The sequence below is a fragment of the Cherax quadricarinatus genome, chromosome 21 (genome assembly GCF_038502225.1).
Source record: "Cherax quadricarinatus isolate ZL_2023a chromosome 21, ASM3850222v1, whole genome shotgun sequence".
In the NCBI taxonomy this organism is placed as follows: domain Eukaryota; kingdom Metazoa; phylum Arthropoda; class Malacostraca; order Decapoda; family Parastacidae; genus Cherax; species Cherax quadricarinatus.
The window spans coordinates 18,031,267-18,049,497 of NC_091312.1; the positions used below are offsets into that span (position 1 = coordinate 18,031,267).

General features: G+C 38.9%; 1 protein-coding gene across 1 annotated transcript in view; it reads right to left on the reverse strand.

Moving 5' to 3' along the window:
* LOC128689139 (probable cytochrome P450 49a1) overlaps nucleotides 1–15,661 on the reverse strand; it is a 16,664-nt gene extending 1,003 nt beyond the window's left edge. The window contains exons 1-10 of the mRNA XM_053777271.2: nucleotides 15,583–15,661; nucleotides 10,800–11,004; nucleotides 9,897–10,137; nucleotides 9,647–9,763; nucleotides 7,853–7,929; nucleotides 7,201–7,402; nucleotides 6,148–6,313; nucleotides 4,946–5,115; nucleotides 4,629–4,707; nucleotides 4,119–4,322 (exon numbers count right to left, since the gene is read on the reverse strand). Coding sequence (XP_053633246.2) covers nucleotides 4,119–4,322; nucleotides 4,629–4,707; nucleotides 4,946–5,115; nucleotides 6,148–6,313; nucleotides 7,201–7,402; nucleotides 7,853–7,929; nucleotides 9,647–9,763; nucleotides 9,897–10,137; nucleotides 10,800–11,001 — 1,458 coding nt within the window. The 5' untranslated portion in view covers nucleotides 11,002–11,004; nucleotides 15,583–15,661. The remainder of the gene's footprint in view (nucleotides 1–4,118; nucleotides 4,323–4,628; nucleotides 4,708–4,945; nucleotides 5,116–6,147; nucleotides 6,314–7,200; nucleotides 7,403–7,852; nucleotides 7,930–9,646; nucleotides 9,764–9,896; nucleotides 10,138–10,799; nucleotides 11,005–15,582) is intronic.
* Between the last annotated feature and the right edge of the window lie 2,570 nt (nucleotides 15,662–18,231).

Below are 18,231 nucleotides of genomic sequence, written 5' to 3' on the forward strand. Positions count from 1 at the left end.
TGACAGAGAGCATGCATATTTCCTTTGTATAAAGGCAAAGGGGACAAAAGAGAGTGCAAAAATTATAGGGGGATAAGTCTGTTGAGTATACCTGGTAAAGTGTATGGTAGAAATATTATTGAAAGAATTAAAAGTAAGACTGAGAATAGGATAGCAGATGAACAAGGAGGCTTTAGGAAAGGTAGGGGGTGTGTGGACCAGGTGTTTACAGTGAAACATATAAGTGAACAGTATTTAGATAAGGTTAAAGAGGTCTTTGTGGCATTTATGGATTTGGAAAAGGCGTATGACAGGGTGGATAGGGGGGCAATGTGGCAGATGTTGCAGGTGTATGGTGTAGGAGGTAGGTTACTGAAAGCAGTGAAGAGTTTTTACGAGGATAGTGAGGCTCAAGTTAGAGTATGTAGGAAAGAGGGAAATTATTTCCCAGTAAAAGTAGGCCTTAGACAAGGATGTGTGATGTCACCGTGGTTGTTTAATATATTTATAGATGGGGTTGTAAGAGAAGTAAATGCGAGGGTCTTGACAAGAGGCGTGGAGTTAAAAGATAAGGAATCACACATAAAGTGGGAGTTGTCACATTTGCTCTTTGCTGATGACACTGTGGTCTTGGGAGATTCTGAAGAGAAGTTGCAGAGATTGGTGGATGAATTTGGTAGGGTGTGCAAAAGAAGAAAATTAAAAGTGAATACAGGAAAGAGTAAGGTTATGAGGATAACAAAAATATTAGGTGATGAAAGATTGGATATCAGATTGGAGGGAGAGAGTATGGAGGAAGTGAATGTATTCAGATATTTGGGAGTGGACGTGTCAGCGGATGGGTCTATGAAGGATGAAGTGAATCATAGAATTGATGAGGGGAAAAGGGTGAGTGGTGCACTTAGGAGTCTGTGGAGACAAAGAACTTTGTCCATGGAGGCAAAGAGGGGAATGTATGAGAGTATAGTTTTACCAACACTCTTATATGGGTGTGAAGCATGGGTGATGAATGTTGCAGCGAGGAGAAGGCTGGAGGCAGTGGAGATGTCATGTCTGAGGGCAATGTGTGGTGTGAATATAATGCAGAGAATTCGTAGTTTGGAAGTTAGGAGGAGGTGCGGGATTACCAAAACTGTTGTCCAGAGGGCTGAGGAAGGGTTGTTGAGGTGGTTCGGACATGTAGAGAGAATGGAGCGAAACAGAATGACTTCAAGAGTGTATCAGTCTGTAGTGGAAGGAAGGCGGGGTAGGGGTCGGCCTAGGAAAGGTTGGAGGGAGGGGGTAAAGGAGGTTTTGTGTGCGAGGGGATTGGACTTCCAGCAGGCGTGCGTGAGCGTGTTTGATAGGAGTGAATGGAGACGAATGGTTTTTAATACTTGACGTGCTGTTGGAGTGTGAGCAAAGTAACATTTATGAAGGGGTTCAGGGAAACCGGCAGGCCGGACTTGAGTCCTGGAGATGGGAAGTACAGTGCCTGCACTCTGAAGGAGGGGTGTTAATGTTGCAGTTTAAAAACTGTAGTGTAAAGCACCCTTCTGGCAAGACAGTGATGGAGTGAATGATGGTGAAAGTTTTTCTTTTTTGGGCCACCCTGCCTTGGTGGGAATCGGCCAGTGTGATAATAAAAAAAATAAAAATAAAACGTTCATATTAATTTGTATTTAAAATAATATTTAATTGCTACAAATCTGAGATGGATAGAAAAGCCATTGTATGAATATAACGAGAAAATTTTGCAGAAATATAATGTAAATGTATTGTTACTATATGCAAAGTGTGAGAATCTGACAGGTCTTGCAGGTGATCTGATCGGCCGAAATGTGTTGCTTAGTTGGTTAACAAGGAGATCTGGTCTGAGAGGAGACGATCCCCAGAAATATGAACTAGTAATCAAAAGGTAATAGAAATTTGAAATTTGTATTGTGTTAGAATTACGAATACCAGCCGTAAACATGTAATATTTACCCTTAACGCTTCGCTTATATCTCTTGCCACTGACTGCTGTTGGTTTAGTTCTTAGTTTTGATTATAATAATAATAATAATCTGACTGTTGTTGCCAAATGTTAAATGTGCTCACAGTGGGGAAAATAGTTTTCTTGTCTTGAGTTCATATATATATATATATATATATATATATATATATATATATATATATATATATATATGTATATATATATATATATATATATATATATATATATATATATATATATATATATATATATATATATATATATATATATATATATATATATATATACGTATATATATATATATATATATATATATATATATATATATATATATATATACGTATATATATATATATATATATATATATATATATATATATATATATATATATATATATATATATATATATATATATATATATATATACGTATATATATATATATATATATATATATATATATATATATATATTTAAAATATATATATATATATATATATATATATAATTTTTTTTTTTTTTCAACAAGTCGGCCGTCTCCCACCGAGGCAGGGTGACCCAAAAAAGAAAGAAAATCCCCCAAAATAAAATACTTTCATCATCATTCAACACTTTCACCACACGCACACATTATCACTGCTTTTGCAGAGGTGCTCAGAATACAACAGTTTAGAAGCATATACATATAAAGATACACAACATATCCCTCCAAACTGCCAATATCCCAAACCCCTCCTTTAAAGTGCAGGCATTGTACTTCCCATTTCCAGGACTCAAGTTTTACTATATGAAAATAACCGGTTTCCCTGAATCCCTTCACTAAATATTACCCTGCTCACACTCCAACAGATCGTCAGGTTCCAAGTATCATTCGTCTCCATTCACTCCTATCTAACACGCTCATGCATGCTTGCTGGAAGTCCAAGCCCCTCGCCCACAAAACCTCCTTTACCCCCTCTTTCCAACCCTTTCGACGACGACCCCTACCCCTCTTTCCTTCCCCTATAGACTTATATGCTTTCCATGTCATTCTACTTTGATCCATTCTCTCTAAATGACCAAACCACCTCAACAACCCCTCTTCTGCCCTCTGACTAATGCTTTTATTAACTCCACACCTTCTCCTAATTTCCACACTCCGAATTTTCTGCATAATATTTACACCACACATTGCCCTTAGACAGGACATCTCCACTGCCTCCAACCGTCTCCTCGCTGCTGCATTTACCACCCAAGCTTCACATCCATATATGAGTGTTGGTACTACTATACTTTCATACATTCCCTTCTTTGCCTCCATAGATAAAGTTTTTTGACTCCACATATACCTCAACGCACCACTCACCTTTTTTCCCTCATCAATTCTATGATTAACCTCATCCTTCATAAATCCATCCCCCGACACGTCAACTCCCAAGTATCTGAAAACATTCACTTCTTCCATACTCCTCCTCCCCAATTTGATATCCAATTTTTCTTTATCTAAATCATTTGATATCCTCATCACCTTACTCTTTTCTATGTTCACTTTCAACTTTCTACCTTTACACACATTCCCAAACTCATCCACTAACCTTTGCAATATATATATATATATATATGTATATATATACCCATCACGGTTTTCTTCTATTTTCTTAATAGGTCTTATTCTTTATTTCCTCTTATCTCCATTGGGAAATGGAAAAGAATTCTTTCCCCGTAACCAATGGGTGTCGTAAGAAACGATTAAAATGCCGGGAGCATGGGGCTAGTAACCCCTTCTCCTGTGTAAATTAAATCTAAAAAGAAAGACTTTCGTTTTTGTTTTTAGGTCACCCTGCCTCGTAGAAAATTTTTTCATTGACAATGATGTGAATTTGCTTTTACAAACCTAACTTAACCTTAGCTAAGTAATACTTTTTTAATAAAATTCTTCTAGTTATATTATTGAGTCTAAATTTATATATTTCTTATAATAAATTAAATATATTTTTAGTTATGTTCAGATTAATTTTCGCAGATACACAAATTTTCAGTCTGTTTATTAGATAGAAAAAAAAATAATATAGTGCTTTAATTTGAAAATCAATAAGTATTCAATATTATTCACAGTTCCGAGACTAAGACAGGAACGCAGTGGGTATAATCATAATCATTAATATGTAAACCAAAGGATTACTCACTCTAGCGAGGAAGGTGTACATCTCCTGCTCTGCGATGCGTCGACCGATGCACATCCTCTTGCCAGCGCCGAAAGGAGCTGTGGAGTAAGGATGAATGGGACCCAGGGGCCTGTCTCTCAACCACCGCTCAGGTACGAACTCATTTGCTCGAGGGAAGAGCGATTCATCCAAACCCATCTGCATGCTATATATCATTACTGACCACTGTGTATAAAAAGAAAAACACGTTAAACTACACAGATATTCATCAAGGGACCCAAGTATAATTCTTGGCCACGTCCAGCAAATGGTAAAATACAGTGCTAATATAATACAAATAATATTAAAAATTAGAGTCAAAAGTAATATACACGGTGGAGGAATAACAAGACTATTAGATGATGGTTTTTGTCCATCGGGGAACATCATCAAAACAGTAATTATTGGCAATATTTGCACTTTCTGGTGAATCTATGACAACTTTTATGAAAAATACTACATGGCTAACAATTTATAGTGAATGATACACACCCCTTTAGGAATTAAGTATCCACTGATAACACGATCCTTTTCAAGAATTCTTGCAAACGCCATCACACTAGGAATCACCCTGAAAGTGATAAAATAAATTGCATGAGCATCCTGTAATAAAAAATTAATATTTAAGAGGCTGAGATATACTGACTTTACGTAATTTTAATCGATGCACGTTTAACTGAGGCTCGTTATAAATGCTGCATTAAGTAGTAATTATTTCATGATGTAGCAAATTGATTTTATGACATAAGCCAAAAAAATATTGTTACTGTATTTACTTGTATGCATGCATTAATGAGCTCAAGTTATACCTCATAGATTCTTTAACAACAGCCTTGAGGTAGTGGAACTTGGCCAGGTGTTGGTAAGTGAGTGGACCTTTGTGGTCCCCGAGCACAGTATCTACCTCCTCCTGCAGTCGTGTCTGCACCTCCGGATGTCTAGCCAACAGGTACAGCGCGAAACTAAGGCTGTGCGACGTCTGAGAACGTTATATATAGAAATACCGATAAATATAGGTGAAGGCATATATATTATATACAAAATATGTTGTATTTTATCAGCTAATTTTTAATCAAGAAGTGAAGCTGTTTTTACAAAGATCTTAAGATCACATAGATAGTATGGATACATAAAAATGTGTACAATGTATATTTAACCTAAATTAATATAATAAAGTGAATCACTAACTTATTTCTAATCAGAGGAGACATTCTCGAGATATTTAGTGGGAATAAATTTATATAATAAAACTGGGACCTTAAAGTTACACAATCTAAATTCAAGGGAAACTTTCTTTGAAGAAAACACTTCATTAATTAAAAATTAAAACCGCCCGGTAGATGTATTCTCCAGATGCTGACAAGAATCCAGTAAAATCTGCACCTACACAGCCTAAATCCCCAAGTATTTTATCCATTTCATAAGACGCATTAGCCATGAAAGCTTGATGGTGCTGAAAGCTGTTTTTATTTTTTTTATCAGGGTAAAGCCTTAAATCTGTATAGGTCATATAGCGCCAGCCAAGTGAATGGAAAGCCACTCCAGCGTCGAGGCGCCTGCTCTCCTTTGAGAAGCGATACTCCAGTAATTTAGTGTAAAATAATATAATACATTACAAGACTAAAAGTGGTAAAATGGCACCCACACTCAAGTAACAATACTAGGTTTATGGGGTACAGGAATATCTTTTTCGAAATGAAAGGTGACTGAAATAATTTAGTTCTTATAACATTTATTAAGTAATGCACAGTTATATTAGAGGGAATATATCAAGGGATTGACAATGTTTAAGTGAGAAGAACCCTCCACGAACCTATTAATGGAAGTCATACTGAGTGTGGATCCATTGTGTAGCAAGCTCAGTGTAACACAATTAAGCATAGATTAGTTTAAAAAAAATTATTCGGTAAAGTTTTTCCTCATTAATAATTTGGCCCCATTAGACAGGTGAGCCGGTATTTTGTTCTATTACAGACCCAATAATTAATAAATCCTTGTATGTTTTTCTTACTGTATCAACGCCAGCGAAGAGCATGTCGAGGATGAGGGTGACCACGTCCTTGCGGGAGAGTCCTGGCTTGAGGAGCAGTCCCTCCATCAGTGTCAGTTCCCGGTCATCACTAGGCTCCTGCGCCAGCAACGCCGCCTCCGTCTCTCGGATGTTCTTATCCGCAATTCTGCACATGTCAAGACTTTCACTAATGACGTTTCAGGCAATATTTACTCGACGATGAGATATTAACAAGCAAAGGATATGTTCCATCCATTTATCAGCAGAGTAAACTCATCAGCTATATTAAATCTAACAGATATTTAGTATCACTCTTCAATAAATTCATCGTAACAGTTAATTTATCATAATAGGCAAAATGCTCGCAGAGCTGTTGCTAGCCACAACTCATTATGGTGTCAATTCATTCCTTAAAAAAACTCATTATTATTATTATTATTATTATTATTATTATTATTATTATTGTTATTATTATTATTATTATTATTATTATTATTATTATTATTATTATTATTATTATTATTATTATTATTATTATTATTATTATCAGCTTTCCTTCGCCTAGTGCTAAGTAAGGCATTTAACCTTTTTTCATTCAAAACATTAACAATCGGTTCTTTCTTTTCATCTGTGCTACAAATGGCCGAATTTTACAATTTCCTTCATTGTCTTTTTAACAATTGATTCTTGTCCCTTGCTCCTGGCATTTTAGTTGCATTTTACAAGTATTGCATACAGAGAAAGACCTCTATTTCACATCCCTATGGAATTAAAGGAAATACTATTAAAAAATTAGAAGGAAACTCAGACGAGTGTGCATACTCATAATGCACAGCTAGGCTTGAGGTATACACTCTGAAAATAGTAGTAGCCATTGTGTACAACATTTAATAGGTTTTCGTTTTACACTCATTTGGCAGGACGGTAGCACCTGGTTGATATGGGTGTTTATTATATAAATTTATTAATTTGTGGTTCCTGTTGATGGAGCTTTACCAAGATAGAATCTTCAGAGAACCAAGGAGACGTAAGACTTCGTGGAAGATCACTTACTTAAGAAATTCCTGATGTGTCTTCCTGAGTTTCCTGAAAGCTGGAGTTGGGAATAACTTCCAAATATGAAGAGAAATCTCTACGTCAACCAGAGAAGTAAAGAGTTCATTTACGAGCTTAATCATCCGTATGGGTTCTGAGTCCGGTGCGATGTTTGGATCCAGACACCCCAGCCGACGATTCAGGGCTACACTGCCAACAGCTGATTGAAAAAAAATATAATCTTAAGAAAAAAGTTGTCATAATTACATCAATTTAAGACAAAGTGAATACAAAGTAATTTTTATTAATATTGTTATTATGAGAGAGAAAAGGGATGGTGAAGGAGAGAGAGAGAGGGGGAGAGTGAGGAAAAAGGGGGAGAGAGAATGAGAGAGAGAGAGGGGGGGAGAGAGAGAAGGGAAGGGTAGAAGAAGGGGAGAGTGAGAAGGGAAAATGGGGAAGAGAGAGAGATAGATATTATATTACTGAAAAGCGCTAAACCTGATTATAATGTAAGCATAGACTTCCTCCATTGCCAAATATATTTTTTTTCTACCTGTTTTTTAAATATCTAGTATTACCGCACTAATATCTAATATTACAGAACTAATATCTAGTATTACAGGAATAAAGTAATGTTTAGTAGTTACTGGTTCTAGGAGATACGTACATTCAAGAGCCCACTTGTACATCTCATTTAGGAAGTCACTTGGCATCTCTCCATACTGTGATTGCAGTGAAGCGATTCTGGAGGACGAGAGCCAGAGGAGTTATCCAAAACTTGAGATCATATCATAATTAATTTAGAAATTGCTAAACACCTTAAGTTTCATATAACACCTGGAAAATAGAGGGTATTCAAATTTAATACGAAGTGGGAAAACAGCTGTAATTTCTTGGATCTTGGGCTCTATACCAGCGTCAAGAGACTTAACTAAATTTAAACCCTGAAGACCCCTCTTCAAAGAAGACCAGAAACCTAAAAAAAAGGTGTGATGTTATATAACTTGCTACGAATCAATTCAAACTATCGTCGTTGCCAACGGTTGCGAAGGTGCTTAGAAATTACAGCAAAATAATCTGAGAATGGAATACCCCTATATTAAAAGGGGACGTCATGAACAGCTGACTGCACAGCAGAGTCCTCCCGCTCGTTGCCCCGAACATCTACATGTTCAGGGACCAACAGAAAGCAATGTCTTTGTTTTTACTAGAAGTGCGGGTTCAAACGTGAGCCCTGAAGAGCCTACTTCGAAAACTATTTGATAAATTAACTACTGTTTTGTGGGAACTTTATCTGTCACCTTGCCTAGTGCAGGTGACTCGCATGACTGTCTAATTACGACTCGATTCCTGGATCTCTCTATGAGGAGCCCGTAGTCATTCCTAGACTCAGCTTCACTGAGAGAACAGTTGTGCTCCCTAGGTTGTATGAAGAACATACATCGTGTGCACTGTACATTGTAACATCTGGTTCCTGGATCCATTATCAGAATAACGTTCTAATACACTTCACTTTAAAGAAGAGATGCCCAACACGTAGATAAGACACACTGAGATGCTCTTGACGTAAAGATCACACTTGAGCCTTGTGACCCATCACCACTTTACCTTAAGTCTTTAACTATCCAAACCTTGCACAAACCTCTAGCTGCACGCCTGTCTAATTAGATGCAAGAGAGGTAAGGAGACTTTAACAGCACTCCTGGTGTGGTGCACACCTGAGCTCCGATGGGTGTCTTGGGCCTGTGGTCTCCTGGATAAGTGGTCCAGGAGCTTTCACAAGAGTCGCGTCCCCCAAGGCAGCTAATGAAATAAATGCCCAGTCCTTACGCTGATGCGAGGTTATCGAACATCTTAGTATTCGGTACTATTACGAATGGCTTAAACCCACCGATGCAGGTATTAAACTGTTAACTATAGCGGTCATAAAGAACTGGATGGTGGCAATAGGCTTTTGGCATCCCTCTTGGCTGGAAACGTTGCCTTAGGCCTGTATCTAGGAAAACAATTATCTCCCTTCTCCTTCAGAGAGGAGAAACAGTTACATAAACCTCTGGGAACTTTGTGACAGTCACATAGGCCTTAACAAAGGCCGTTACACTTTCTTAAACATTCTAGTCAAGGAAAACAAGATACTTAACACGTGCTGTTGATTTGTCTTAACATTTACATCACCGATGTTACCTACCCTGGACTTCTCTAGCATATCCAGGACCTACTTATCATATGAAGAACATCTCTAACATAGCCTGCACCGTCTTTTCATATACAATACTTTCCTAACATATCCAGGAATGTCCTAAGACATCCAACATCATTCTGGCATGTTTTGGCTCTTCCTCAACTATATAAGAATTCTCCGATATATCCTGGACATTTATAACTACATAGACCCTCCATCACTTAACCAGGATGTGAGTTACATAGCCAAGACGCGACTCTCCTAACCATGATGCTTTACCTGTCCATGAACTCCAACGAAATCTGATCCATGACAGGCAGGTAGGCCACCACCTCCTTGACCCTCAACATAGAAGACTGAACTCTGCTGCGTACCCTCCACCATTCCTGGCCATTCCTGGAACATGATCACTTAAATAATACTCATCATTGTGATTATGATAATAGAAGTACCTTTAGGAAATCAAATAATGAGAGAGAAAGACAGAGCGAGAGAGAGAGAGTAAAGATACTGATATATGTAAACCTACTCTGTCAATAGGCCAGTTTTGTTTTCAAAATAGTTGTCTGCATCCTCCTGTCTAATCTTCTTGAAGGATTCCAACACATGCCTCACTGGGTTGTCCATGGTGTCTCGTATGAAGGCCTCGACCTCGTTTGGGTCCGTAATGCATACCATCGGCGGATTGAATGGGACTTCCATTTTAATGATGGGGCCGTGTTCCTCTACCATCTTTCGGAAGTAGATGTGAATCTTGTTGTTAGCAAAGGCTGCGAAGAAAATAATGCTATTACAATTCTTTATTATTATCGTTATTATTTTTATTATTATCATTATTAAGAGCAGTCATAATAACGTGGCTGGAATAGTTGTCTTATTAAATAACAACATTTACAAAAAGAAAGCTAAGTCAACGTTTTGATTCGTCCTCGACCATTGTCAAGGACGGATCGAAACGTCGTCTTAAGTACCTTTTTCGCAAGTGTGAGCTATTTGCGAATGATAACGATTATTATTATTATTATAATTGTCAAAACAGCTCAAAAACCAGTGAGGATCATTGAGGGCAGATAGTGTTTTTTATGTTAATTTATAATTCGATAATATCAGTGTAGATTCTAATGGGAACGAGGGGCAGGTAGTGTCCATTTTTTTCCGTTCCTTGTTCATTACATAAACTGCAACCCATAATTTGTGTAAAGTAAGGGCTTAATATAAAGACAGCGGTGGTAGAAATGCTACCAATGAAAAGTCATTAGATTCTGGAGCATGTGAAACTTTTATATCCCCGTGTTATGTATGAACCCTTCGTGTACATGAGCGCTGGATCATTTATCTTGATAATAGACCCAGTAACAACGTAGCAGTGTCCAATGTACAGTGTTTTTAAGGTATCTTTTATTATACAGTCATCAATTGTTCTGTGACATACACTTGTTCAAGATCATGGAGAAAAAAGTGCCTATGAATGGGTAGGAACGCGGTCCTGGGATTTCAGATGCTGGTTTAGGTTCTGAGGTCCGCTGTTCTGCTGCTGCTACTTGATGAGATGCAGCTGTGGTAGTGAAGGCTCGGGACAGTGCCAGTGAGCGCCACGCTGGGCTCATTACCATACACTTCCTCACACCCGACATGACCTGTGAGCAGAGAGACCTTATGTTAGTATGATAAATAATTTTTTGAGTACATACAAAAAAATCGATTAGGAGATATGTTTAAGCCTGAAAAATCAAAGATTCTTCTATTTCATTATTAAAAACATATAATAATAATAATAATAATAATAATAATAATAATAATAATAATAATAATAATAATAATAATAATAATAATAATAATAATAATAAATTAAGCGTTATTAATTTATTTTTTTACATTATGAAGTAGCTTTTTTTTTTTTTTTTAAATTTTATCAATACTCATGGTACCTTGGTGGCGCTCATAACCTGTGTTATGTTCAGCTCTCTCATGTGATCCAATATCTCTACTTTTGCTGTTTTGATGCTTTATTTATTTTAATCAGGAGAAGCGCTAAGCCAACAGGGATCACGCAGAGCTTTGGAAATTAGAGGCATTTAGGTTCGAGTCAAGGAGGGGGAGGATATGTCCGGATCCTTGAATCAGCAGCCCTTTACCGGCATCAGTGGAGGAAAGGGAAGCCAATAAGTCATAGTCCTTTACACAGATTGATTTGACGATTCACTTCTCGGTTCAGGAATTGACCCCTACCTGGAGTCTACCTGGAGGGTATTCCGGGGATCAACGCCACTACGGCCCAGTCCACGACCAGGCCTCCTGGTGGATAAGGGCCTGATCAACCAGGCTGTTACTGCTGGCCTCACATAATCCAACATACGAACCACAGCCCGGCTGATTCGGCACCTACTTTAAGTATCTGTCTAGCTCCCTCTTGCAGGCAGCAGGGGTCTATTGGTAATTCCCCATATGCTTGGTGGGACGCTATTGAGCAGTCTTGAGCCCCGGACACTTATTGTGTTTTCTCTTAGTGTTCCAATGGCGCCCCTACTTTTCATTGGGGGTATTTTGCATGGCCTGCCCAGTCTTCTGCTTTAGTAGAGAGTGATTTCTGTATGCAGGTTAGGGATCATTCTTTCTAGGATTTTCAAAGTGTAGATTATATATATCTCTCGTCTGCGCTCCAGAGAGTACAAGTCAAGTGCTTCCAAGCGTTCCCAGCTTTCGTCTTTGTTCACCAAAACCTTATTCCTGAACAAAATCCATCCTTATCTAACACACAAGGATATATACAAGGAAACGTTTATGTCTGAGCATATGTGTTCAGAGTTAAGAACATAAGAAAGAAGAAACACTGCAGCAGGCCTACTGGCTCATGTGGGGCAGGTCCAAGTCGCCTACGGCTTATGCCACTGACCCAACCTAGTCAGTTCCAGGTCACATCCACTTAAGGAAGGAGCATGGCATCAGACCAACTTGCACAAGCTAGTCAGGTCCACTCACACCCACTCATGTTCCACTCATTCATAACTCTGTTACCAAACTAATGCTTTCTTACATCCTTGCTGAATTTGAATTTTTCGGACTTGACACCATTGCTGCGAGTCCTGTCTTGGATAGATATTTTTAGCACGCTATTTACATCCCCTTTATTTATTCCTGTTTTTCATTTATACACCTTAATCATATCCCCCCTAATTCTACGCCTTTCTAGAGAGTGCTGATTTAGGGCCCTCAGTCTATAAGAACATAAGAAAGAAGGAACATTGCAACAGGCCTACTGGCCCATGCGAGGCAAGTCCAAGTCTCCTACCGGCTTAAGCTAATGCCCTAACCTAATTAGTTCAGGTCACATTCACTTTTAGAAGGAGCGCGGAATCTGTCCTAGTACAACAAGCTAGTCAGGTCCAACTCACACCCACCCGCACCCATTCATGTATTTATCTAACCTATTTTTAAAACTACACAACGTTTTAGCCTCTATAACTGCACTGGGGAGTTTGCTCCACTCATCCACAACTCTATTGCCAAACCAGTGTTTACCTATATTCTTCCTGAATCTGAATTTTTCCAACTTGAAACCATTGCTGCGAGTCCTGTCTTGGCTAGGCATTTATAATACGCTATTTACATCCTCTTTATTTTTTTCTGTTTTCCATTTATACACCTCATCATATCCCCCCTAATTCTACGCCTTTCTAGAGAGTGCAGATTCAGGGTCCTCAGTCTATCCGCATAGGGAAGATTTCTGATACATGGGATCAACTTTGTCACCCTCCTTTGAACGTTTTCCAGAGCATTTATATCCATTCTGTAATACGGTGACCAAAACTGTGCAGCATAATCTAGATGAGGCCTAACCAAGGATATATAGAGTTGAGCAACCTGAGGACTCCTATTATTTATGCTTCTTGATATAAAGCCAAGGATTCTATTCGCTTTAATGCGAACATTTAAGCACTGTTGTCTTGTTTTTAGATTACTGCTAACCACAACTCCCAAATCCTTTTGCAATCAGTAATATTAAGATCTACACTATTTAGTTCATATGTGGCATGGCTATTTTCCTATCCAATGTCTAGAGCTTTGCATCTGTCTATATTAAACTGCATCTGCCACTTCTCCGACCACTGTATCAGTCTATTCAAATCATCCTGGACTGCTCTAATGCCCTCATCAGAATGAACTGGACGGCCTATTTTGGTGTCATCAGCAAATTTTCGTATGTCGCTATTAATTCCTTCATCTATGTCGTTTATGTAAATTGTGAACAACACAGGGCCCAACACTGACCCCTGAGGAACACAGTTTATACACAAAATCATATTCATTACCATGATCTACCTCCTCAAATACCTTAGTGGAAAAAAGTTGGTAAATTCATAAGGCAGGAATGCCCCTTTGTAAAACCATGCTGAGATTCATTAATCAATTTATGCCTTTCAAGATGGCTACGAATTGCCTCGGCAATTATTGATTCCATAAATTTTCCCACTATGGAGGTAAGGTCTACACATCGAAGCTAAGGACCTGTCACCTGCTTTGTAAATAAGTATTACATTTGTCATTTTCCACTTGTCTGGCACTATGCCAGTTTGTAGTGATATGTACTAAGTTCCTCTTTACATTCCTTTAAAACCCTTGCAAACAGTTCATCAGGGCCTAGGGATTCGTTGGGTTTTAATTTCTCTATTTGTTTGAAGATCATGTCACATTTTACCCTAATCGTGCATAGTTTATTATCGTGCATAATTTATTATTTCTGGAATTTTGCTAGTATCTTCCTGAGTAAACACTGAGAGAAAATACGTGTTGAAAATTTCACACATTTCCTTACCACTGTCAGTAATTGACCTGAGTTACTTTTAAATGGGCCTATCTTGTCCCCTATCAACTTCTGTATACCTGAAAGAACCCTTTTGGGTTAGTCTTCGAATCCCTTGCGACTTTAGCCTCAATCTCTTTTTGCTTCTCTTATTCTTTTTTTAATTTTTATCTTTAATTGAATATACTGATTTCTTAAATGCCCATCTACTCTTTTGATATGCCTATATATGCCTCTTTTTTGACTAATGAGATGTTTTCCTCTATTGTTCATCCATTCGGGATCATTTTTGTTAGATCTAATTTCCCTACTCGGAATATAAGTTGTCTGGGCAGCTAGAACTATGATCTGAAAAACTTCGTATTGGTAACCATCACCACCTACCTGACCCATGCTCAGGTCATTCCAATTCAGCCCACCCAGGTAATTTCTCAGTCCCACGAAATCGGCGAATAGGAAGTTTGGAACAGAGACTTGATTGCAGTTATTTGGGTAATTCCATGAATTATTGTCCTTTTAACAAACCTTCCAAGCATCCGTATCTGAACCAATATCTTCACCTTTACCGTAGCTCAGTGGAAATACTTCGGCCCACACTCAGAGAACCAAGGTTCAGTTCTGAACTAGGACCAACACACTTGCTGAACCTGTTTATCTAGCAGTTATTATATTTATTATTCATTTATTATTATAGTTTTGGGAAGCACTAAGTCTGTCAGGGTCATACACTGTTTGGTAGTGAAAGACAATCAGGATCTAACCAAGGCAGGGAAAGGTAGCCCAAGTTCCTCTGATCAAGAGCTTTCCCCTGGCAAGAAGACATCATTCCGAAATAATAAATAATTTGTTAATAATAATAATAATAATAATAATAATAATAATAATAATAATAATAATAATAATAATAATAATAATAATAATAATAAAATAATAATTTTGATTATTATTAGATAGCGTTAAACTCGTAAGGATCATTATTATTATTAGAAAGCATTAAACTCGCAAGGGTCATGCAGCACCTAAGGAATATGATGAGATTAAAATCTTCTAGTTTGGTATGAGGATGGGGATGAAAGCTTCAATTATTTGGATCAAAAGTTTTTCCCTAACTACGACGTACCCATCTAGAATTGAAAAAAAAAATCCTGTTTTTAGTCTAAGAAGATATGAGTAAGATAAGGCTCTATCGTGAATTATCATATAAATAATACCCTTCACGTTTTATCCTCTCAGTTAATACTTTTCAAGTGATTAATATGTGCGAGATAGCATCAATGCCAACATTATCACTAGGCTCTTGTTTACACTTTAGATATTCAACATTCAGTACCAGCTCACTGCCGTATAATGAACGGTCTGTCTGAAGGAAACATTTAGGTACTCTCATTCATACTTAAAACCACTGTTGACTTACTAGTATTCTAAGAGTCACAGGTATCTCGCTGAGACAACCCTCCCTCTCCTTCACACTGCACCAACCCTACTGACAGTAGAGACCTTGAGCAAGATTAAGAGACAATAACAGATATCAACAGATTCTTCACTCTCTCCTTTGGTTTTCGTGCTTTTTCAGTTTCTAAATGAGTGACTGCAAAATGAGAGCTATGACCGAATAATTAAGAGACAAATATAGTGGTGTGTTTATTTATTCAACATATACAGTGTACACACACACACATACACACACACACACACACACACACACACACACACACACACACACACACACACACACACACACACACACACACACACACACACACACACACACACACACACACACACACACACACACACACACACACACACACACACATACACACACACACACACACACACACACACACACACACACACACACACACACACACACACACACACACAGCCAAATGCAAAGTCATGAAGATTGGGGAGGGGCAAAGAAGACCGCAGACAGAGTATAGGCTAGGTGGACAAAGACTACAGACCTCACTCAGGGAGAAAGACCTTGGGGTGACCATAACACCGAGCACATCACCGGAGGCACACATCAACCAAATAACCGCTGCAGCATACGGGCGCCTGGCAAACCTGAGAATAGCGTTCCGATACCTTAATAAGGAATCGTTCAAGACACTGTACACTGTGTATGTTAGGCCCATACTGGAGTATGCAGCACCAGTCTGGAACCCACACCTGGTCAAGCACGTCAAGAAGTTAGAGAAAGTACAAAGGTTTGCAACAAGGCTAGTCCCAGAGCTCAAGGGAATGTCGTACGAGGAAAGGTTAAGGGAAATCGGACTGACGACACTGGAGGACAGAAGGGTCAGGGGAGACATGATAACGACATACAAGATACTGCGGGGAATAGACAAGGTGGACAGAGATAGGATGTTCCAGAGAGGGGACACAGGGACAAGGGGTCACAACTGGAAGCTGAAGACTCAGACGAGTCACAGGGACGTTAGGAAGTATTTCTTCAGTCATAGAGTTGTCAGCAAGTGGAATAGCCTAGCAAGTGAAGTAGTGGAGGCAGGAACCATACATAGTTTTAAGAAGAGGTATGACAAAGCTCAGGAAGCAGAGAGAGAGAGGATCCAGTAGCGATCAGTGAAGAGGCGGGGCCAGGAGCTGAGTCTCGACCCCTGCAACCACAATTAGGTGAGTACAATTAGGTGAGTACACACACTAATCGGCATGTGCCTAGGACAAAATGGTAACTAACACACACACACTCGGCCAGGAGCCGAGTCTCGACCCCTGCAACCACAATTAGGTGACTACACACACACACACACACACACACACACAGATGCACACATGCAGGCGCGCGCGCACACAAAACAGGCCAAGTATCTAAAGACAAGTGCTTTTGACAAATGGTAACTAACACACACACACACACACACACATTATTTTACATGATGGTAGGATTGCTGTTGTCTTTTCTTCTGTCTCTTAAACATGCGGGATACCAGTTATATCTTGCTACTTCTACTTACACTTTGACCACACAACACATGCATGTACACACACAAACATATATGCACTCTTCTGAGTTTTCTTCTATTTACTTCATAGTTCTTGTATTTCTTTAGTCTGTTGAAACAAAGAACATTATCCATGGAAGCTAAGATAGGAAGGTATGAGTGTATAGTGGTACCAATGCTCTTATAAGGGTGTGAAGCATGGGTGTTGAATGTTGCAATAAGTGGGCAGGAGGCAACGGAGATATCGAGATGTCGTGTCTGAGGGCAATGTGCCGTGCGAATATTATCCAGAGAATCCGTAGTTTGGACATTAGGAGGAGGTGTGGGGTTTCTAAGTGTTATTCAGAGGGCTGAGGAGGGGTTGCTGAGGCTGGAACGAAACAGAATGACTTGGAGGGCGTATAAATCTGTAAGGAAGGAAGGCAGAGTAGGAGTCTTTCAAGGAAACGTTGGAGGGACGGGGTAAAGGAGGTTAAGTATGAGAGGAGCAAGGGTGCCTGAGCCTGTTAGATAGAAGCGAGTGGAGGCAAATGACCTGACGAGCTGTTGGAGTGTGAGCAAGGTAACATTTATGAAGGGATTTAGGGACACCGGTTAGCCGGACTTTAGAACATAAGAAAGAAGGAACACTGCAACAGGCCTACTGACCCATGCGGAGCAGGTCCATGTCCCCCCTCCCCGGATTAGACCAATGGCCCACCCCCCGGATTATCCCAATGACCCACCCAGTCTGGTCATCCCCACTCAAGGATGGAGCACTGTACCAGACCCAGCAGCACAAGCTAGTCAGGTCCAACTCACACCCACTCACACCCACTCATGTATTTATCTAACCTATTTTTAAAACTACACAACGTTTTAGCCTCTATAACTGTACTCGGGAGCTTGTTCCACTCATCCACAACTATATTACCAAACCAGTACTTTCCTATATCCTTCCTGAATCTGAATTTTTCCAGCTTGAAACCATTGCTGCGAGTCCTGTCTTGGGTGGAAATTTTCAGCACACTATTTACATTCCCTTTATTTATTCCTGTTTTCCATTTATATACCTCGATCATATCCCCCCTAATTCTACGCCTTTCGAGAGAGTG